The sequence below is a fragment of the Pituophis catenifer genome, unplaced genomic scaffold (assembly GCF_029215685.1).
Source record: "Pituophis catenifer annectens isolate HBS135680 unplaced genomic scaffold, rPitCat1.0.hap2 SCAF_5, whole genome shotgun sequence".
Classification (NCBI taxonomy): Eukaryota; Metazoa; Chordata; class Lepidosauria; order Squamata; family Colubridae; genus Pituophis; species Pituophis catenifer.
In genome coordinates, this window is record NW_027256885.1 from 15,599,141 (window position 1) to 15,622,800 (window position 23,660).

Below are 23,660 nucleotides of genomic sequence, written 5' to 3' on the forward strand. Positions count from 1 at the left end.
AAAGGGAGATTCAGGGTAAGCCAAATTAGAAATCAGAAGATCTCAAGTTTAAGTGTATCATGAGGGATATGATGATTGTTTATTAATATTTGTGGCTTTCAGAAATATGTCTGCATTTGAAGAGTTTAAATGCTGCAGATTCCTGATGTTTCTTATGCTTAAAATATGCCTGATTTTTTTTTTTAAAAGACTATCAGTTGGAACTTGAATTTGTTAGGCAAACAAGAAGAAGGTGACATTCCAAGTATTCTTCAAAGCAAGTATGTTTTGCTGGTACAACCTGCAACCCATTGTTTCCCTTTATTGACAAAGGAATGGTACTGTGTGATGTGTGATTGGGATTTGTTTTTTTAATTAAGTGAGCAAACAGGAGGACTGTGATATAAGGTGGTTGAGAGTCCAGCTGCCCTATAGCTTTAGGATGGCCAGCTGCTGGTATGCCGTCTTCTGTGCCATCCTTGGCCTCTGCCTCGGGCAATACACACCAGATCTTGTCTCTTCTCTGCCAGGATTGTCTGAAGCCCCAGCCTTCCGACAATGGTCAGGCTACCTCCCAGCAGGCCCTGGCCAGTATTTCCATTACTGGTAAGTAAGAGAACAGGGGTACTGGAGAACAGATGCTTCCTAAACAGAGGGCTTCTGCTGCAGAAGGGCTCTTTACCACATGCCAGTTTATTTTCAGAAGAAATATCATCTCCCTAAGAACTGCAGATAAGGTAGAGCTGAAAAAGTCAAGAGCTGTACCCGTACTAGCCAATTATGTGTGGAAATTCTGCTTTCTGATATGGTCAGCATGAGCCATATAAATGCCAGGGCAGAAAAGCTACCTAGATGTGCTCCTCGTATTCATTATAGTTGTCAGCTGCAGACGTCCACTGACTCCTTTAAAATAAACACTAGATCATCTGCAAATGCTTGTAGTTTATATTCTTTTTTAAATTTTCATCCGTTTTATCTCTTCATTTTGTCTTATATTTCTATTTAACACCTCTAATGTCAACACAAATAGCAATGGGGATAGAGGACATCCCTGCCTTGTTCCTTTCATAATATTAACCTTCTCTGTCATATCTCCATTTATTATCACCTTTGCAGATTGCTTACTATAAATTGCCTCAATCATATTTATAAATCTTCCCCCAAAGTCCATAGTCTGCAATTGTTTTATCATAAATTGCCAGTTCACATTATCAAAAGCCTTCTGTGCGTCAAGAAACATCAATGCCATTTGCTTTTCTGGGTGTACTTCATAATATTTCAAAGTATTTAAGATTGTCCTCATATTGTCTCTGATCTGTCTCTTTGGAAAGAAACCATTTTGATCTGTGTGAATAAATTCATTTAACAATCTCTTCAATCTATTTGTCATTATTGATGCAAATATTTTATAATCTGCATTTAACAAGGAAATTGGTCTATAATTTTTAACTTGTTGTAAATCTGTGTCTTCTTTTGGTATAAGAGTAATATATGCTTCTACCCAAGAGTTGGATATTTTTGCATTTACTAAAAGTTTATTAAATACTTCCAACATTGTATTGCTAATTACATGCTGTCATATTTTGTACAACTCTGCTGGCAAACCATCTGGACCCAGTATTTTACCGTTCTTTTGTTTTTTAATCCCCTCTGTTAATTCCATCATCGTTATTCTTTCTTCCAAAGCCTTCTTGTATTTTTCTGGTATTTTAGGTAATTCAGACCTTTCTAAGTATTGCTTTATCTTTGTTTCAGATACGCTTTCTATCTCTGCTTGTCTGCTTGCAAGCAGCTATCTTCTCTGCTTCTCTTGGGACACTGGTGTGGGCACCATGCATCGCTTGTCAGTGCTGAGCAGGGAAGCCGCTGTCACGCCATTCCCCCTTGCTTCCCTGAACACAGAGCCAAGGCCATGTGCTTCCTCACCAGGCTGGCCACTGGCAAAGAGCCGCGGAGCTGACAGCTACTTAATGCTCTGTGCGCAGCATCGCCCAGCCACCTGTGGGGATGGAGCAGCCAGCCCAGTTTGGGCTTGGGCTGGCTGGTTGGAGCAGCACTGCAGCCAAGGCCCCCGCGCCAACATTCACCAGTGAGCACAACTTTAGTTGTGCCATTCAAGCCGCCACTGCAGGGCCAGCCCTCTGGCACAAAACCTCATGGTTTTTCTCCTCCTCAGCGTCATCCTCCCTGCTCAAGCAACAGCGGGGTCTGCAGGAATCATTCCTGCCCACCCAGTTGGCCACGCCCATACAGTCACATGACCACCAAGCCACGCCTACCAAGCCATGCCTAACCAAGCCACATCCACAGAACCGGTAGGGAAAATTTTTGGATTTCATTACTGGTATGTCTAGTCTAATGAAAAGAAAGACTAGGGGTGACATGATAGCAGTGTTCCAATATTTTGTTCTGACCCAGCTCCCAAACATGACAAACCATCTGTAGTTACCTAAATATTAGGAGCCCCAGCAGCCCCGGCAAAAAATCTCTCTGTCTCTCACAGCAGGTTAACAAGTCTGTCCGGCAAGGAGATGAATAGTTGTCTGCCACATCTATTCATCTCCGCCCTCTGCCTCTTATCCCCAGAGCTAGGGTGGGGCTTCGCTAAAGAGCGGTGGCTCTTCTGTCCCAAGGATCGGCCCACAGATTTCCACTGCTTTCCTCTCCTCTGCCTTTGCACATCTGTTCCAGCTGTTCCTCCTCTTCCTCATCAGCCACCTCCAGACTTGGGGACTGTTAACTTTCCATCTGAGAGCTGATGGACGACCCAGGCTCCACCTCTGTCTCTCTCTCTGACAGCTCCATTCCCTCTTCTCCCTTGGAGTTTTCAGATTGTCTTGATGCTGGCCCTGACCCACACGCCTCCTCCTCACCTGATTCGGCTGCTAGAGGGGCCGGCGGCCAGCAGGCCACAACATATTTGAGGGGCTGCCACAAAGAAGAGGCAATCTACCTATTTTCCAAAGTAGGTAAACAAAAAACAATGGATTGCAACTATTCAAGGAGTAGCAATCTAGAACTAAGGAGAAATTTCATGACAAATGAGAACCATTAACCAGTGGAATAGCTAATCTTCAGAATTTCTGGGTGGTCCATCACTTGGAGGCTTTTAAGAAGAGACTGGACAGCCACTTATCTGAGATGGGATAGGATCAGTGGTGGGATTCAATTTTTTTAACAACCAGTTCTGTGGCCATGGTCGTGGCCATGGCTGTGGCATGGCTTGGAGGACGTGACCGGGTGACAGAAATGACTTTTTTCAGCCCTCTGAGTAGTCCCTATACACATGTATAGGGACTACTCAGAGGGCTGAAAAAAGTCATTTCTGACCAGTCCTCGCACTTTTGACTGGTCCTCACACTCATGACCATCCTCACATTTATGCCCATTGCAGCATTCTTAACAACCATGTCACTCATTTCACAACTGCTTCTCTTCACCATGGTGACAAGATAGGGCAAAAAACGTAAAATGTGAGGACAGTCGTAAGTTCGAGGACTGGTCAAAAGTGTGAGGACATGTCAAAAATAATTTTTTCAGCCCTCTGAGTAGTCCATATGCACAAAAGGACTACCCAGAGGGCTGAAAAAAGTGATTTCTGACAGGTCCTCGCATTTTTGACTGGTCCTCGCACTTATGACTGGTCATCATTTATGCCCATTGCAGCATTCTTAACAACCGTGTCACTCATTTCACAACTGCGGTGCTTTATGTGACTGGGTGGGCGTGGCCAGGTGGTCATGTGGCATCGCTTCTTTGCCCTAATGACAGTTTGCTGCAATGGTCATAAGTGTGAAAAATGGTCATAAGTCACTTTTTCCAGGGCCATTGTAATTGTTGTAAGGAGCAAACAGAGTATCTGTTGCTTGTTAAACCAATTACCAGAACAAATAGACACAGAACTAGTCAGATTTCCAAAGCTGCTTCTTTTCAGGAACAGAGATTAACATTTTTCCTTCCAAACAAAGCTGAATAGGGAAAATTATCCCATCACTAAACACAGGATTAAACATCACCAAGCACAGAATTAAACTTCACCAAAACCCAGTTTTAGACCAAAAGTCAGAAAGGGTATGTAAACTCACGTTTGAATGTCAATCTTTCTAGCTAGTCAATAAGCCTTGCTGAATTGGCTAGCTAGAACATCTTGGTTCCTTGTCATTAAAAGCTTCTGCTTCATATTCAATTATTTCTTCAAAGTGCTGATCATTGCACCCTGGCTGGAAGAACTCCAACAGGGGAGTATTTCTTCCCAACAGCAGTGTAAAAAGCTTAAAGCAACCCTTCCCCTTTAAGAAAATCAAGCAAAAAAAAACCTCCGAGAACCTCCGGAACCGGAAGTGACAGTAAGTCTAGGCTAAACAATGCCGGCTGGTGGGCCCGCGGGGGAGGGTCTTCTCTGTGGCTGCCCCAGCTCTCTGGAACCAGTTACCTCCTGAGATCCGGACTACCCCCACCCTATTGGCCTTCCGGAAAGCGGTGAAGACCTGGCTTTTCCGGCAGGCCTGGGGCCATTGATCTCGCTGTTGCAATCTTGCGAGATCCAGTCATGAATGGTGTGCATGGGCTTTTAATGTTTTTAAAATGTTTTTATAATGTTTTTAAATAATTTTTCTATGTTCATTGTTCACATTATTTTTGCTGTAAGCCGCCTTAGGAGTTGGGCGGCATAGAAATGTGATAAATTAAATTAAATTAAATACTGCCAGAGAGGCAGTTTCCATAAGCAGGGCAATAAAGATTAGGCTAGGAAACAACACAGAATGTTGTAATTCCTTACAGGATTAACCTTGTAAAGTGGAAAAAAACAAGAGGAGATTTCTTTTAACAACCAGTTCTCGGAACTGCTTAACTACTTAACTACTTAACAACCAGTTCTACCAAACCGGTGCAAACCGGTAGAATCCCACCACTGGATAGGATCTCCTGCTTGAGCAGGGATTGGACTAGGAGACCTCCAATGTCCCTTCCAACTCTGTTATTCTGTTATTCTAGGTTTGTGGAGTCTCAGGGCAACCCTGCTGCTGATCCCGTGGTGCTCTGGCTGAATGGGGGTCCTGGTTGCAGCTCAATGGAGGGCTTTCTGGCTGAGAATGGACCTTTCCATGTGAGTCTGGCTGGGAGAGGCATGCTGGGCTGTGCTCTAGAGAAAAGGGGCCGAGAAGAAATCACATCTGCTACAGGTCCTTACTTCTGTCCTTGAAGCCCTGCCTGACCCAGATGCTCCAGTTATTTGGGAGCCACTCAGCTCCACTAGTACTCCAAAATAGATGGCCTTTGCTTGGACTTCACAAACTAGCTCTGGCCCTTTGGAAATAGTGCAAGACCTTGCAAGGTAGACCAAACAGGAAACACAGCCAGATGAACTTAGAAAAAGTTACATTAATAGAATCATGCAAGTCTGAAAGTGCATCTCCCTCCCCCCCTGCTCTTATTTCCTTTACAGCCCAAGAAACTAGGGGAGGGGTCCGCTCCTGAGCCTCCTGCTCCATTCACGTGCTTGACATGGGCTCAGCATCCGACCACGAGGCGTGTCTCTTCACCCTCTTCCAAGGCCATTTCCGCATATTGTTATACTTTCTCCCTCAAGATCTGTGGGCTGCCTTCACACAACTTCATCCTGTGGTGATCATAACCAGAGTTTTTTGAGTGAAACCCTGCAGTAGGATGCCCCCTCGCCAGAGCAAGCCCTAAGTCAGCCAACCTCCTTTCATGGAGAAAGCAAGCAGGCAGGGCAAGGCCTTGGCAGCTATGCCCACTTCACCAGGGCACAGCTAAGGGCCAGGGCCAGAAAGAAACACACAGGAAGCCCCAAGGGGACCAGGGCATGCTGTGCTCCTTGGGCCTTTCCTCTCCCCCCACTCCATGCCTTCCTTTACAAGTGTCATGGACGTTCCCTTTTTTCCCATATTAACAACCCCCCCCTCCAGTTTATAGCTGATTCTTCACAACAGATTTCTCTGTTGAGTTGTGAAGATGTGTAGTATCAACAAAAGATTGGGTATTCCGGGGGTGGGGGGAAACTTTGTTCTACCTCGTCCTTTGGCTGCTAAGCATTTTCCTGGTCATGAGAATAGTTTTCAAAGGAAGTTGTAGAACTGGCCACAACAGCACACCCATTGTGGGCAATTTGTTCTCAGGGCCGGCCCTAGGAAGGATCTGCTGCCCAGCAGTCTCTGTCATGGACGCGTACGGGGGGGCGGGGGGGGAGGCTGGCAACTTTCGCCATGCAAAACATGATGACCATTTGCAAGGGCACCTTCCTTTCCTCTTCTTTACAGCTGCATGACAATGGCACGCTCTACTTGAACCCCGACAGCTGGAACAAGGTGGCCAACATGCTTTACGTGGAGTCTCCTGGTGGAGTGGGCTACTCCTATGCCACAGGCTATGGAAATCCTGTCAGCGACAGCCAGGTGAGTCCCTCCCGATTCTGTCTGCCCAAGTGGCTGTGTGAAGGCTGCCCCACAGCAAACCAGCAGAGACATGGGGTCTAAAGAATCTGTCAATGAGGGGCAGCCTGTCCGGGATGCCCCAGTGGCAGAACCAGCATCTTGGTAGCTGGAACATGTCTCACTTGTTTGGTGGCTGAGCTTGGCCTGGCATCTACCTAGCCAGTTTGTGTGCAACTCTACGGGGAGGTAGGAACTGATGTGTCTTCCTGGTCTACCCCCTCATCCCTTGGTCTCGTCCCAAGCCTTGCTTGTGGGTCAACCTTACTGCGCATGTCTAAGATGGCGTCCCGGCGCTGAATCCCGGATCCTTGGGGGGCAATGCCTCGGCTTGGGGGGACTTCGGGGGGGTCATTTTGAACAGCTATGACCCCCGTTTGGGAAAGAGAGCACCTGGGGATCCCATTGAGAGCTTTGTTAGCTCTCCGGACCATCCCAGCTCCGAGGAGGACGACGTTGAAGCGCCGGCGGGTGAGGGCGTGAAGGATGCGGCCTGCGGGGGCGGCACTAGCACCGGCGGCTACGGGCAGTCGCGGCGGCGGCGGCGGCGGCGGTGGCGGCCCCCTGACGACGGCGACGTTTGAGGCCCCTACGGAGGTTCCCCACGCCCCTGGATGCCTCGAGGAAGATCTAGAGGCAGGGGGCGGCTGGGGGCGTCCGTGGGGAGGCCGATGGCGACGGCGACGATGGTGGCGGCGGCGGCCGCGGCGGCGGCTGCGGTGACGGCAGCGGATGTCGGGGTGGCTCCCAGCGGCTTGCAGACCTGAACTACAGCATAGGATTCTTCAGCAGCAGCCTTAGACTGAGCTCTGGGAGACTGGAGAGTGTTGGACCCTTGGGGGAAGGGTTACCTCCATGGGGACCCAGAGACACCCCCCTAGGACGAGCTGGATGGGGGGGGAACGAAATAGGGCCGCATTATCCATCAGATAATGGTTGAGGGATTGCAGGGGTCGGAAAAGAACTACAAACCTATGCGGCTTGAATTTCCCCTCCCTCTTCCATCCTTTGGACCGAGTTTAGGCCTATGGGCCTTACTACGGTTGCAGCTACCCATCTACTTTGGCCTGCTGAATTATTCCAAATTTTCCCCCTTTTACATCTAGTCTGTCTGAACTCCCTGCCATGTAAAATCTCTTCAACGTGAATTTACGAACTTAAACCTCCTTCTGAGCAGGATACTTGACCCCCAGATGCTACTAATCCCAGGAGGGATACTGGTTCTATGGACATAAGGCCAGTGGGAGGCGGACTATGGCTATCTTCACGCCCGGATTTCCATCAGAGTTTCCATGGGTGGCCTAGGTGAGAGCATGGCTGCCCTGGAACCTCCGGGGTCGAAGGATATGTACCTCCTTGGCCATTGTCGTGAGAGGACAATGGGCTTGATGGCCTAACCATGGACTAGAATTCTCCCTATGTCTGTAACATCAGTGGTACTCCCTTCCCTTGGACTCTGTCTCCCCTGATTATATGTATTCGGTGTCGGAACTCCTCGCCCTGCGAGATTCTCCCCACTCGCAGGTTTGGCCCTCCACATTATCGAGGGCCTATCTCGATGACGGGCTTTGGAGTCCAGAGAGATGGCATGGAGCAAGGAAGAAATTGTGGGGTTTTTTAGGGAAATTTTTTAAGATTTTAAGGGGTTCTGGGAGGGGGGTTTGTAATGATCTTTCTAGAGAAATTGGGAAGAAGACTCTGGGGGATGGGGGGGGAAATCCACCAGGGTCAGAGCCGAGCCCGGCACAGGGTAACGATTTGGGAGGTGTTGGTCGAGGGACTGGGAAAGGGATGGGGGACGATACCTACGAGGTCTGTACCATCAGCACGGTAGATGGGAGGGGCAGATATGGCGGGAGCAGGGGACCATATCATGTGTTGGGGGCTCGCACTCGCTGTTTGAGAGCAATTGCTTGCCCCGGTCCCCATGGCTCCTCTTGGAGACTAGGTGGCTTAGATACTCAGGATCTGGGCCTTCGGCTGATGTTATGCAATGCCAGGTCCGTGGTTAATAAGGCCCCCCTCATTCACGATCTTATACAAGAGGGAGGAGCGGACCTGGCGGGTATTACGGAGACCTGGTTGGGCCCGGAGGGTGGCGTCCCTCTGGTTGAAATGTGCCCACCAGGCTTCAGAGCATTCCATCAGCCGAGGGCCCAGGGGAGGGGCGGGGGGGGTGGCGGTTATTATTAACGAGGATCTGGATCCGAGGGAGACCACTGTGCCTCAGATAGCCGGATGTGAGTCCCTCCTTGTGAGGTGGGGCCGTGGGGTTCAGATGGGCTTGTTGCTTACGTACCTGGCTCCCTGCCGCGTGGCAACAGCCCTTCCTGAGCTACTCGACGTGATAGCCACGGTGGCAGTAGATACACCCAGGCTTTTAGTCATGGGTGATTTCAACTTGCCATCTGTCGGTGAAACGTCTGAGGTGGCTCGGGAGTTCATGGCTTCCATGACGGCCATGGACCTGACCCAGTTAGTTCATGGCCCTACTCACAGGGGAGGTCACACTCTGGATCTGATTTTTGTCTCTGGCCAGTGGTTGAGTGGTCTTGTTATAGGGGATATAGACATGGAACCCTTGTCATGGACTGACCACTCACTCCTTCGCCTAGATCTTCGAACCGCGACCCCTCGCCGCAGGGAGGCGGACCCAATTAGATGGATCCGCCCCAGGCGCCTGATGGATCCTGATAGGTTCCAGACGGAGCTTGGGCCATTTCCTGAGGATCTAGCACATGACTCGGCCGAGGACCTGGTAGCCGCCTGGGATCGGGCGGCTGGTGGGGCCTTGGACCGAGTTGTGCCTTTGCGGCCTCTGACCCGATGCCGATCCCGGGTGGCTCCTTGGTTTACTGAGGAGCTGAGGGAAATGAAGCGCCGGAAAAGACGCCTGGAGAGCGGTTGGAGGGCCAGTCTCGCTGAATCTGATCGAACACTGGTAAGGTCGCATATTAAGGCCTACCTAGTGGCGATAAAGACGGCAAAGTCTAATTACTTTTCCGCCTCTATTGCGTCATCAGGGAATCGTCCGGCCGCCCTGTTTAGGGTGACCCGCGCCCTGCTCCATCTGGGAGTGCGGGAGGATCCCTTAGAAGGCAGGGCGGAGGATTTCGGACAATACCTGTATGACAAAATCGCTCAGATCCGGGGGGATTTGGACTCTGACTGGGTAGATCAGGGCAGGGTGACGAGGAACAGTCTTGAGAATGTTATCTGGGAGGAGTTTGATGCTGTGACTCCCGATGATGTGGACAGGATTTTGGGGAGACTTAGTGCGGCCACATGTTTACTGGACCCGTGTCCCTCCTGGTTGGTACTGGCTTCCCGGGAGGTTACACGAGGCTGGCTCCAGGGCGTCATTAATGCTTCCTTGAGTGAGGGTCACTTCCCCGCTGCCCTGAAAGAGGCGGTGGTGAGGCCTCTCCTCAAGAAGCCGTCCCTGGATCCAGCAATATTGGCTAACTATCGTCCTGTCTCCAACCTTCGCTTCATTGCGAAGGTTGTTGAGAGTGTGGTCGCGCAACAGTTTCCACAATTCCTGGAGGAAACATCCTATCTGGATCCGTTCCAGTCGGGTTTCAGGTCTGGGCACAGCACGGAAACGGCATTGGTCGCGTTGGTTGATGATCTCTGGAGGGCTCGGGACAGGGGTTATTCCTCTGTTCTGGTCCTATTAGATCTCTCAGCGGCTTTTGATACCATCGACCATGGTATCATGCTGCACCGGCTGGAAGAGTTGGGGGTGGGAGGCACCGTGTTACGGTGGTTCTCCTCCTTTCTCTCCGACCGGTCGCAGTTTGTGTTGGCAGGGGGGCAGAGGTCGACCTCGAGGCCTCTCATTTGTGGAGTGCCGCAGGGATCGGTCCTCTCGCCCCTTCTGTTCAACATTTATGTGAAGCCACTGGGCGAGATCATCCGTGGCTTTGGGGTGAGATACCACCAGTACGCTGATGACACCCAGCTGTACATCTCCACCCCAGGCCACCCCAACGATGCCCTTGAAGTGATGTCCCAGTGCCTGGAGGCTGTGCGGATCTGGATGGGGAGGAACAGGCTCAGGCTCAACCCTTCCAAGACTGAGTGGCTGTGGCTCCCGGCATCCCGATATAGTCAGTTGACTCCATCACTGACTATTGGGGGCGAGTCTTTGGCCCCCACTGAAAGGGCTCGCAATCTGGGAGTCCTCCTGGATAGGCAGCTGTCTTTGGAGGAACATCTGACGGCTGTTACCAGGGGGACCTTTTATCAGGTTCGCCTGATTCGCCAGTTGCGGCCCTTTCTTGATCGGGATTCCCTGTGCACAGTCACTCACGCCCTCGTCACCTCTCGCCTTGACTACTGTAACGCTCTCTACATGGGGCTCCCCTTGAAGAGCACCCGGAGGCTCCAGCTGGTCCAGAATGCAGCAGCGCGGGTAGTGATGGGAGCAACATGGCGCTCCCATGTAACACCACTCCTGCGCGAGCTGCACTGGCTCCCGGTGGTCTTCCGGGTGCGCTTCAAGGTGTTGGTTATCACCTTTAAAGCGCTCCATGGCATAGGGCCTAGCTATCTCCGAGACCGCCTGCTGCTACCGATGACCTCCCATCGACCCGTGCGCTCCCACAGAGAGGGCCTCCTCAGGGTGCCATCAGCCAAACAATGTAGGCTGGTGGCCCCCAGGGGGAGGGCTTTCTCTGTGGGGGCTCCCACCCTCTGGAATCAGTTGCCCCCGGAGATAAGAAGAATCCAGGACCTCAATGCCTTCCGTCGTTCCCTGAAAACCTATCTTTTTCAGCAAGCCGGGTTGGCTTAAGAAGAAACTTTTAAAATTTTTAAATTCTTTTAATTAGTCTGTGATTTTTAAATTTTTGGGCCAAATTTTATATATATTTTTAAATGTTTTAATATTTGTATTCTATGTTTTTTATTTTGGCTGTACACCGCCCTGAGTCCTCAGGGAGAAGGGCGGTATATAAATTCGAAATTAAATTAAATTAAATTAAATAAACCTGTGTGGTGGTCCTTCTCAAGCTGACCCCTTGGGTTGTGGTTTCTTTTGTTGGGAAACACCCAGTCAAGCAGGACCGACTCCCCTTAAACTCGATAGAATGTTATTTATGTGTTACCTGATGATGTTACCTAGTCTAGGTAAGGAAACGTCTGCAAGAACACCACCAAGCTCAGAGAGCACCAAGGAGCCCTCATTTCAACCCTGAGCTACAAATTCTCCTTTCTTGGTTATCTATCTGTTCCCAAGGAAAGCAAACACTCTGGAATTCCTATATTATAGGCAGAATATGCATGTGCTGCACCTGACATCTTTCCCTTTCAGGTTGCTGAAGAGAACTACCAAGCTCTCCGGAGCTTCTTTACCAAATTTCCAGATTTTGCTCAGAATGACTTTTATGTGTTTGGGGAGAGCTATGGTGGAATCTATGTTCCCACTCTGACTGCCAAGATTGTGGAGGGGTCAGCAGCCATCAATCTGAAGGTAAAAATAATCGCACTCCAAGAAGTTCTTCTCACCAGTCAAATGGGGTCAGGATTAGAGTTCCTGGTGATTAGGAAATGCCTTCTGAAGATCTCTATTCAGAAACGCAACTCTTGGGATGTCACCCTACTTCCTTTATTTTCACAAACAACAGAGCTTGCAAGGATGAAAACAAGTTGAGATCTTTTTTCACATTTAACCAGCCACCTTGGAAGACCCTAGAGCTGTGAAAGAAGTTCTGGTTTTGGTGGCTTCCTCTAAAGGTAGCCTCTTGCCTTTTGTCCCCCAGGATCTGAGAATAGAAAAGGATAGGACAGGACAGGATAGAATCTGGAAGGGGCATTGGAGATCTTCTAGTCCAGCCCCCTGCTCAAGCAGGAGAACCTATGCCATTTCAGACTGTCTAGTTTCTTCTTTAAAACCTCCAGTGATGGAATGTCCACAATTTCTGAAGGCAAGCTGTTCCACTGGTTAATTGTCCTCACTGTTAGGAAGTTTCTACTTAATTCTTAATGTGATCTCCTTTTGTGACAAGCAAAGTCAATGGAGAAGCCAGATTCATTTAACTGTGTACTAACTTAACAACTACAGTGATTCACTTAACAATCATGGCAAGAAAGGTCGTAAAACAGGGCAAAATTCACTTAACAAGTGTCTCACTTAGCAATTGAAATTTTGGGCTCCATTGTGGTCGTAAGTCAAGTGCTACCTGTATAGTCACAATCAAACAGCCAAAGTAAGATGTCAAAATCTAGGAAAAGCCAACTTGCTTCATGACATACAATCTGTTCTGTGAAGCTACTGATTGCCATCACATCTGGGGGACTCTATCTTGGAGAACAGAGCCCCTCCAAAATGACAGCCTGAAGGGCAGACCCCTTCTGACTCCAGCCCAGTCCTAGCAAAGTCTGCCCTCCCTTCAGCTGCTTCCTCAGGATAACCTTTTGCTCTCCCATTTCTCAGGGATTTGGGGTTGGCAACGGCATGAGCAGCTATTCCCTCAATGATCAGACCCTGATGGAATTTGCCTACTCGCACGGAGTGCTGGGAGAAGAGTGAGTATGGCAGGGCGGGGTGGGGGGGGCAGAATTCAGCCCCTGAATCCCAGTGGTCTGGAGGGGCAAAAGGCCTGCTGGTTTGGGGGATTACAAGCTGGATTTACCTTGCTCGCGGGAATCCCCTAGTGGTTACCCAGAAAACATCAAGACCAACCCAACCCAGTCTCCTTGCAGTGCCTTTCGCTCACTGTACTTGTTAAGAGTCAGGCACTTGTGTATTGCAGAACAAAACAGAAGGGACCTTGGAGGTCTTCTAGTCCAATTCCCTGCTCAAGCAAGAGACTTGGCTTGATTAGTTTCCACCTTCTCTACTTGCTTCTTGTCTTATCTTATGGTGCTATAACAAATGCAGATAGCCTCCTTTTCTACTAGAATGGTATTTATTCCCAAATAAATTATCAAGCACCAGGGAAATCAGGAGATTCAGCCAGTTCAAATGAATATTTCATTGGAAACTTAAGCTCTCTACAAGAATCTGAGCTACTAATGGTCAAGGGAAACGAGCAGAAATTAAGAAGGCATTCGAGGTTGGACTTAGATCTCTTGTAGGTGCGAAGGGACTTGTGACTTATGATGCGTTTGACCCCTCCCTCAGGCTCAGCCTGGTCCTCTCCTACAATAATTATGCTTTCTGCCAGAATATACCAAAGAAATATGTCTGGAGTCAAAATTTTATGCAGAAAACTTTTTTCTTTCAATTAAGGTTGGCACACAGGTTTGTAAAATATTAAGATTTTTTTTGAAAGCTCAGGAGGAAAAAGGCGAATATTTATTTATTTACTACCAAGATTTATAAGGCCGACCTCAATCATGACTCCAAAAGAATCCCGCTAAACTTGTCCCTTGTTCCCAAATAGCCCCCAACTTGGAACCAGCAACATGGCTTCCTTCTGGGACAGATGTTGACACCCCACCCCACCCCGGTATTCTAATATTTTGGCAGATTAGACAAATGCTTCCCATCCCACCTTTAGTGTTAGTTCCTCCTCAGGCAAACATTCCAGGCACAGCAACCTCAGGAGGAATGGCTGGGAAGTTGCAGAATTTCCTTTGAGCAAATTGGGTATTTTTGGTAGGTAGGAGGAGAGGAGGTTGTTTTACGGGTTCCTCTGCCTGATCGCTTCTCTCCACTTTTCCGGCCTGCAGCCTGTGGTCCTCTCTTGTGGAAAGCTGCTGCACTAGAGGAAACTGCAATTACGCCAGCAGTGACAACAGGGATTGCATTACAGCAGTAAGTGATTAGGTTGAATTCATATTTATATTTTTAATTCTCAACGTCTGAATCTCAAGAACAGCCCATTTCTTCTTTGCCACAAAGGGAACTCTGTTTTGTTCTGAAAATAAATAAGCAACAGTGTTGGTAATGCAATGTTGCGGTTAAGGGACTGGATTAGGAATGGGAAGATGCAGGGTCTGCCCCACCCTCAGCTACAGCTCTCTGGCAGACTGCAGGCAGACTGGCCAGCTCAGGTGGGTGGGTGGGGGGGAACATGGGGGAAGCAAGTGGGTCCAAGATCCAGTACTGGAAGGTAAACCTAAAGACTGGACACCAGGCTTGCTTTCAAGCCAAGCTTGGAGGTCCCCAAATACAACCTACCTATGCTCCCTGCCATCCTTCCCTGAGACTTCCAACAGGGCCACAATGGCAAAGTCCTTCAGCCTCCAACCTCTTGGCCCCCACCTCCATCAGCTGCCCCACCAGTGGTGTCTCCAACCTCAGCATCCCAGGGCTCTGCAGTGGGTCAGCGAGCACCATGATGGTCTCCCACCTCAATGTCAGAGGAGTCACTAGCGGACTGTGGTGGTCTGACACAGCTGACAAAAGCTGTACATCCACACCCACTCCCCACCAGCAAGCAGGCCTGAACCTGAACAGGAGCCAAGAGAAATCAGACACAAGAAGCCCTTGTGCATTTTTATTAGTTGTTCCCTCATATATATATATATATGTGTGTGTGTGAGGTTTTCAGCACTAAGATAAATGCATCTTGACGTGCTGACATCATATATATATATGATATTTAGGTCTCCCACCTAGCAGTGAGAGCTTGCTAGGTGTTAGAAAAGAAAAAAGCCCAGAACCGAGTAGATGAGATTCTACTGAGCTGGAGCTACAAAAAAACCTTGGCTACATAGGGAAAACCTGGCTAGAAGAAAAACACACATAAACCCTACGAAGAAGTAAGAAATATATATATATTTCTTATATATATATATATACATACAGAGATGACTGGTGTCTGTTTCTTCTTCCCTGCTTCCATCCCAAGATATCAAAAGCGTACCAGCTTATTTCTGGAACTGGCCTCAACATGTACAATCTTTATGCTTCTTGCTGGGGAGGTGCACTCTACCAGAGCCACTATGAAGCCGACCTGGCCAACCTCTTCCGTCACTATCAGTTCAATGTCCCAGTGCCGGTGAGTATTTGCTGCCCTGGGGCTGCTTCTGCAGGGGATTTGCTCCATCATTTATAGCAAGCCTGTAGCTAAGATTTGCTCAGCGCGATCAAGCCTTCTCCACACTTTGGGCACCAACTCTGCCATCTTTCATTTTGGAAAGGTGAAGAAGAGATGGCAGACAAAATACAATAAGGGAAGGAGATCCTTCTTCCAAGGTCAAGAATCCCATAGGCAGGAAGGCAAAAACTGACCTATTCTGGTGTTCCAATGGGAACATAAAAATGGGGCTCAAGAAAGAAAAAAGCTTTTGGTGCAATTTTATGCTGTAATGCTGTGAAAGCTTACCTACATTTGTTTTATAAATAAATTTAGCATGAGATTGATTTACAAAATAAGAAGTCCTCAAATGGTTGCACGTATAAGATGAATTCAAACATAGTGGATGGACAGAACTTTCCAAACCATGCTTTATGGTCTATAAACCCAAAAGTTCACACCACAGGTTTTCTGAACCATACCAACCATACTCCTCCTATTCTTTAGTTTGAAAAGAGAGCTGCATGGCAAAAGTCCAGCCATTTTCCTGCCAAAGGAAGAGATAAATCAAACCTTCTATTTAATAAAGGAAAATCTTGGGAGAAAGAGGCTTCCAGCTCAGTAAGCGAGTAATCATTCCAATCTGCATGGTTTTGAGGCTCCCTCTGATCCTCTGCTGCAGCCTTCTGCTTCTCCTCAGGCTCCCCAAGGAGGGTCTGTGGCTGGTGCAGGGAGGCTGGCCTGGATGGGCCAGACTAGCAAGCCCTGGTGGAACAATCATCCCTCCCAAGGATTGGGCCCCTCTCTCCTTTTTTAAAGTTTCCCTTTGACTTCTTCCCCTTTCTTAACCATAGCCTTTCAGGGGTTTAATCCACCTTTTCCCAGTTTGAGAAGTTTTGGCTTTCTCAGAACAAAATTTAAGTCCAAGCAAGAATACCAAATGTGCTGTTTCTGAACTATCCAGTAGCAAAAGCTAGTTTGGAAGTATTACTATTCAGCACTGAAGTTTTCAGCCGAACACAGGCAAAGCAGCAGACCTGAACAAAGGATGAACAAATGATGAGTTGGATTATCCTCAGTGAGGATGGGCTCCGAGGCATTTTTTTTCTGTAACAACTTACCTTTGCTCTCATTTCCAGAACATTGGCTCTATCCCAGGAGTGCCCAAATGCATAAATGCCACTGCCATGTATGTCTGGCTGAATCGAGATGACGTCCGGCAGGCCCTTCACATCCCCCACTCTCTGCCAGACTGGGAGCTTTGCAGGTGACTGGCTCTGCCTCAGATGCTCAAAGGCAGCCAGGGCAAAGGACCTGTTAATGTTAATGTTAATTTTATTTATATACCGCCCTTCTCCCGAAGGACTCGGGGCGGTGTACAGCCAATTTAAAAACATAAATATACAGACATCATCATTAAGAAGTATTTATTTATTTATTTATTTGTTTATTTGTTTATTTGTTTATTTATTTAATTTTTATACTGCCCTTCTCCTAAAGGACTCAGGGCAGTGAACAATTAAAATAACATACATATAAAATGTGAATATAAGATGATTAAGCCAATTTGGTTCATCGGTTAAGAATCTTCAGCATAAAGATTTAGAACAATTAGAAGAGATTTATGCCAGCCCGGCTTGGTGAAATAGAAAGGTCTTAAGTGCACGACGGAAAGTACGAAGATCTGGGATCATTCTTATCCCTGGGGGTAACCTGTTCCAAAGGGTAGGTGCCCCCACAGAAAAGGCTCTTTCTCTGGGAACCACCACTCGACATTGCTTTAGTGGCGGCACCCTGAGGAGGCCCACCCTGTGGGAGCGTGCTGGTTGGTGGGAGGTTATTGGTTGCAGAAGGTGGTCTCGTAGGTACCCAGGTCCTAAGCCATGGAGCACTTTAAAGGTAAGAACCTTTAAACCTTGAAGCGCACTCGGAAGACCACTGGGAGCCAGTGCAGCTCGCGTAGGAGAGGTGTTACATGTGAGCGCCATTAATTAAAATCAATTAAACAGTTTCGGCCAAAATTTAAAACCCCAAGTTAAAACTCCAATTTAAAACCACTTAAATAGACAGCAGCACTTAGGGCAGCACCAACTAAAGGCTTCAGATGGAAAGATGGAAAGTGCCGTTTGGGGCAAAGGCTCTACCAGAGGAGGGCAGACCTTGACTTTCCAATCACAACATTTCATGGCCATTCATCTCTGCAATTATTAGTGTTACCTGGCCATATGAAGTGGTGCTCCCGGTTGCCCTGTTCCACTGCAGGGTGGACAGAAGTACAGCTAGTCCTTGACTTGCAATCACAAGGGAGCCCAACTTTTTTCTTGCTAATCAAGACAATTGTTAAGTGAATTTTGTCCCATTTATGACCTTTCTTGCTATAGTTGTTAAGTGAATCACTGCAGTCATTAGTAACATGGTTATTAGGTGAATTGGCCTCCCTATTGACTTTGCTTGTCAGTAGGTTGCAAAAGGGGACCCTTGGACACTGCAATGGTCATAAGTTTGAACCAATTGCCAAAGCATCTGAATTTTGATCATCTGACCACCGGGATGTGGCAATAGTTGTGAAAAACAGTTGTAAGTCACTTTCAGTGTAACTTCACTCACTGTTGTAAGTGGAGGAGCGTAACTTCACTCACTGTTGTAAGTGGAGGACCACCTATGTCAGCCATTTGCCTTATAAATGCTGCCTTCCAGATATATTTTCTGCAAGTCCCATAGGCCCAACCAACTTTAATAGGATTTCAAATGTTTACTTTCAAATCATACTTCCTAGACATGACTAGGTTAATTTATAAAGCCACTTTGCCTGAATATTATATCCCATTCAATAATAGAGCAATTATTTATTTCAATTTATAGGGCCACCTACCTCCTATCATAACTCTGGGCGGCTAACAACAGTCAAAACCTAACATAATCAAGGTTCCAATTCATTCAAATTCCAATATTCAATTCAAGCTGGGAATGAATTTTTACCTCAGTACATACAGGTGTCTTAACCTCTCGTTCAGTGATTATTTGAACTTGCAATGGTCCTGAACAAGTGGCAGTTACCACTGGTCCTTACACTTGCATTGGTGGCAGCATCCCTGCGACGACAATTGCAACCCAGGGGCCCCATGACTGATTTGCAACGACAACAGTGCAGTCACTGTTGTCGTTGTGGTCTTGTGGTCTTCTTCACTGGCTTCTTACAAGCAAAGTCAATGGGATAACCAGCAGGTCACAAATCGAGACCATGTGAAATCCTTGCTTAACAATCTGCAGTGATTTGCTTAATGGTAATTGGGAACACCAGAATTTCCGATGCTAAGGCACAATCATGCCATAATTTATGGTGCTTAGCAGTGAAAATTCTGGTTCCAATTATGATCGTTAAGTGAGTTCTCTTTTACTTTCTCTGAGACATGTGGAGTGCGTAATATTTTTCTTCGTCCAACTTGGCACTCAGATGAATTTACTTCTGCTGGCCTATATGAGCAGGAAAGAGTTCCCTTAGTGGAAAGGCAAGTGAGAACTTCCTGGTCACTCGTACTTAGCACATGCATGCTCATCTAATTTTAATGGTGGGAAGAAAGAAGAGACAGCCCTTTCATGATCTTCTCTTGTTACAGCTCACAGATATCTGCTACCTACCAAAGACAATATACGGATATGGCTCCCTTCTACAAGTTGTTATTGACACAAAATCTTTGTGCACTGGTTTATAATGGTGATGTGGACATGGCATGCAACTTTTTGGGGGGTGAAAAATTCACTGATGCTTTAAATCAGCCTGTAAGTATCTGAGGAAAATGTTTCTTTCTTTTGGGCACAAAAAATCTGATTTAGGAATGGAAATTTGCAACAAATACAGGTAGTCCTCAACTTACAACATTTATTTAGTGACAATTCAAAGTTACATGGCACTAAAAAAAGTGACTTGTGAATGTTTACACACTTATGACTGTTGCAGCATCTACATGGTCACGTGATCAAAATTCAGATGCTTAGCAACTGATTCATATTTATGACAGTTGCAGCATCCCAGGGTCAGGTGATTCAGTTTTTGTGATCTTCTGACAAAGTCAAAGGGGAAGCCAGATTCACTTAATAGTATTATTAACTGCTGTGATTCACTTAACAAACATTATAAAATGGGGCAGAACTCACTTAACAAATGTCTCACTTAGTGACAGAAATTTTGGACTGAACTGTGATTGTAAGTTGAGGACTACCTGTATTGCAGCTATTTATTTGTTCTTCACATTTCTGAAATGGCTGCCACCCCAAAGAGGGGTGCTTCTCAAAGGCCCTTCAATTATTCTGTTGAAGAAAACAGGCAAGAGACCAGTGGGGAGTGCAGCTTTCTTTTGGGCTATTGGGAGACAAAGGAAGAAGGAACATTCTGGAAATCTTCAGTTAATTCCCTTCTGATAAATGGCCTGCATTTATCAAATAGTGTGAGAAAAACCAAACCTGATAACGGGGTCTAAAAAGAGAGTCTTAAGTTCCAAAATGGTAAGTAACTGTTAATTAAGCTTAATTTTTGTGGTGAGAGCCAGTTTGGTGTAGTGGTCATGGCACTGAATTGGAAATGGGAGACTGTGAGTTCTAAGGACTTTGGGTCAGTCCCCCTCTCAGCCCATCCTCTCTGCTGGGACACCCACTCTATCCCTGGGCCCAGGAATTAGATTAGCTCCCTCTTTTGATAGTCCAATAGGCCCTCAAGACTTGCTTGTTACCAAACCTAGGGCACCCAGAGATCTGTTTAGCCATCTATTCTTAAAGTGGCCATTCTTATCCTTTCCAATTATGGTTTCTATTTGGTTTTTGTAATATTTAGTAATATAATATGTTTTATGTGTTTCTTTTTTACATTTGTTGTTTTATTTGTTGTGTACTCCCCAGAGTAACGTTTGGTGATATGGGCAGCAATTTAAGTTTGATAAATAGATAGATGGTTTTAAGTAGAACATAGAGAAATCTGGTTATAAGCTCTGGAAAATGATGTGGCAATTACCAGAAGAAAGGATGTATCTGATACAATCAAATCTTGCTTTACTCTTTTTTTTTAAGGCTAGGAAACGTCCCTAATAAAATTGTGGAAAATGCCCTAAAGTATCTTAACTTCAGTCAAGAATTTCTCAAACTATCCCACAATGTAATTAATGTAAGGCAGTTTAGTATGGGCTGGATGTCCCAAAGATGCTTTTTCAGGAGGCAACTGGATTTTTTTTTTTTAATTTGATTTATATGCCGCCCTTCTCCGGAGACTCAGGGCGGCTTACAATGCGTTAAGCAATAGCCTTCATTCTTTTGTATATTTTATACAGTCAGCTTATTGCCCCCACAAACTGGGTCCTCATTTCACCTACCTTAGAAAGGATGGAAGGCTGAGTCAACCTTGAGCCTTGGAGAGATTCGAACCAGCAGAAATTGCAGGCAGCTGTGTTAATAACAGGGTGCACTAAACCCCTGTACTATCAAGGCTCTTTTCTTGTTTTTTCTTTTGAAGATGTTTCGCTTCTCATCCAAGAAGCTTCTTCAGCTCTGACAGGATAGTGGAGAATGGAGCTGAAGAAGCCACTGTCAGAGCTGAAGTTCCTTGGATGCAAGTGAAACGTCTTCAAAAGAAAAAACAAGGAAGTCCAGTTGCCTCCTGAAAAAGCACCTTTGGGAAAACCATGACCTGGATGACTGAGAATCTCTACAGACCTATGGGCTGGATGGTTAGTTAATTAATTAGGCAAACTGCAGCTAAGGAGGTAATTATGTGATCCTGGAAAAAAAAGCAGCAGTTTCTACATGAGCATCCATGATATGCTCTGAAGCATCTTTTCTCCTTTGAATTCCAAACACACAGCCCAAATATTTAGTATTGAGAAAAGATGATGAGAGAATATGGTTACACAACCAGTACCTGAACAGATGCCATACAGATGGTTAAAACCTATCCAACAAGGATAAAGCCTTGTTCCACAGGGCATGACATCAAACAATGGATTTAAATTACACAAAAGTAGCTATCAGCTAAAAGTTAAGCAGAAATCATTAGGAGTCTGGTAACACCTTTTCTGACTAACAAATTGGCATAAACTTTTGTGAGGTAAGGGTGATTTCATCAGATATATGTAGCTCACAAAAGCTTACACCTTTAATTGTTGGAAAAAGTGCTATCAGACTCTTGATTTTGGGCTACCATAGACTAAAAACGGGCTCTACTGGATATTAGTAGTTAACAGGAAAAGTTATTTGACAGTTGAACCGTTCTCCAGGGAGGCTAAAAGAAGTGGCAGAAAAAAACCCTCATGAGTGTTTTCTTTTTTAAAAAAGTTTTTTTAATTTTTAGACAAACAAACATTTAGTACATCAATTATCTCTTCCCTGCGACATGAGACGGCATGAGTGTTTTCTGATGGGGAGCCATTGGTAAAAACTCCCAGAGGAGGTGTCCATTAGTTCAAAAAGTTGGGATCTCCAGTTCATTGGATGGGAGGCAGGTTTCTCCCCAGCTGATCCTTCTGCCCTTTCATCATACAGGTACTTAGTGAATACCAGCCATGGCATTTCAATGATCAAGTGGCCGGATTTTTCAAGGAATACCAAAACATCACATTCCTCACTGTAAAGGTCAGTGGGCAATTCTCATCTAATAGTCATTCTTACCAAGGCTCACATCAAAGAAGCCAAAGTCTCTCTTTTCCCCTATCCATAGAAGCTAATGATGATTACTTTACTAAGGGGTAGGTGTTGTTTTTCAAGGCACAGTGGCCTTTGCGTAGTTGAAAAAGTAATTTGCAATTCCTGGAAAGAACCTCTATGGCAAAGTGGAGATGTTTTGATTCTCTCACGATTACTGAATACTTGTTATAAAGGCTGTGGCTGTCAAAAAACCTCCCATCTCAGTTTTATGGAAGAACTTGTGGGAAACAGCTCCAGCACTGATCACCAGAAACAAAGCAAAGGTCTGAATTTTCACACCACTACTAAGCCATAATAGCAATAGCACTTATATACCGCTTCACTGCTTTACAGCCTTCTCTAAGCGGTTTACAGAGTCAGCATATTGCCCCCAAGAATCTGGGTCCTCATTTAACTGACCTCAGAAGGATGGAAGGTGGAGTCAACCTCGAGCCTGGTGAGATTTGAACTGCCAGCAGCAGGCAGAATTAGCCTGCAATGCTGCATTATAATCCAGTTTATTTGGTTCCGACTTTGTGGGATGTGTGAAACTAACAAGGTATTTTGTTCTAGGAATCAGTTACAATAAAATACAGGTAGTCCCCAATTTACAACAGTTCATTTAGTGATGTTCAAAATCACAATGGTACTGAAGAAAGTGACTTATGATCATTTCTTACACTTATGACTGTTGTAGCATCCCATGGTCACATGATCAACATTTGGCATCTGACTCATTTATGACAGTTGCAGTGTCCTGAGGTCACATGATTACCTTGGTCACAAAGGTAATCTGACAAAGTCAACGGGGAAGCCAGATTTACTTAACAACTGTTACTAATGTTTGCTTAACAACCGTGGCAAGGACTGTAGTAAAATGGGGCAAAATTCACTTAACGTTGCCCGGAACAGCAAATCTTGGGCTCCATTGTGGTCGTAAATCGAGGACTATCTCTATCGGGTAGAGGTAGTCCTCGAGTTAGGACAACAATTGGGGCCGGGTTGCCATCGGTCAGCCACGTGGTGGTAAAGCGTGACATCACGCGATCGTACTTTTTAGCGATGGCAACCCCGCCAGTCCCGACCATTGACGGGCTCTTCAGCGGGAAGCGGAGGGGGTTCGGGGAGGCGGACCGTTGACTCTGCACGTGGGAACCGCCCTTTCCTCCTGCCTCATCGGCTCGCCTTTCTCGCCTCTTTCTCCGCAGGGCGCCGGACACATGGTGCCGCAGTACAAGCCCGGTCCGGCCCTGGAGATGTTCCGCCGCTTCCTCGCCCCATCCAGCCACGCCTGAGCCGCTCGCCGGAAGAAGCCCCCCCCCCCGCTCCCCAGCCAGTCAATAAAAGGCCCCGCCCTACCTTGCTGTCTCCGTGCCGTCACTCCGCTCGCCCCGCCCACCTCGCCGAAACCAGGCGCCCTTTCTGAAGGAGACCCCAGCCTCTCGCCCCACCTCCGCCCGTTGCGCACGCGCGTCTGCCCTCGGGACTGACGCGATCGCTGCGGCGAGCTCGATACTTAAACTATCCAATCGCAGCCGGACCCCAACTCCGCAAGGTCTTCTGAGTTTAATAGTCCCCGCCCATTTCCCGT

General features: G+C 46.8%; 1 protein-coding gene across 1 annotated transcript; it reads left to right on the top strand.

Annotated features, from left to right (window-relative positions):
* Nucleotides 1–421: 421 nt before the first annotated feature.
* On the top strand, nt 422–23,364 carry LOC139317471 (lysosomal protective protein-like). The gene is made up of 11 exons (XM_070944541.1): nt 422–585; nt 4,975–5,086; nt 6,261–6,395; nt 11,749–11,907; nt 12,871–12,962; nt 14,112–14,196; nt 15,236–15,385; nt 16,543–16,670; nt 19,021–19,183; nt 21,929–22,018; nt 23,278–23,364. Exons 1-11 carry the CDS (start codon nt 422–424, stop codon nt 23,362–23,364), a joined length of 1,365 nt encoding a protein of 454 aa, XP_070800642.1.
* The last annotated feature ends 296 nt before the right edge of the window (nt 23,365–23,660 follow it).

Excerpts from the sequence above, each read along its gene's own strand:
- LOC139317471 (XM_070944541.1), top strand. The coding sequence starts at position 422 with ATGGCCAGCTGCTGGTATGCCGTCTTCTGTGCCATCCTTGGCCTCTGC. Across the intron at positions 5,087-6,260 it reads CTGAGAATGGACCTTTCCAT|CTGCATGACAATGGCACGCT; the intron begins GTGAGTCTGGCT and ends TCTTCTTTACAG. Across the intron at positions 12,963-14,111 it reads CACGGAGTGCTGGGAGAAGA|CCTGTGGTCCTCTCTTGTGG; the intron begins GTGAGTATGGCA and ends TCCGGCCTGCAG.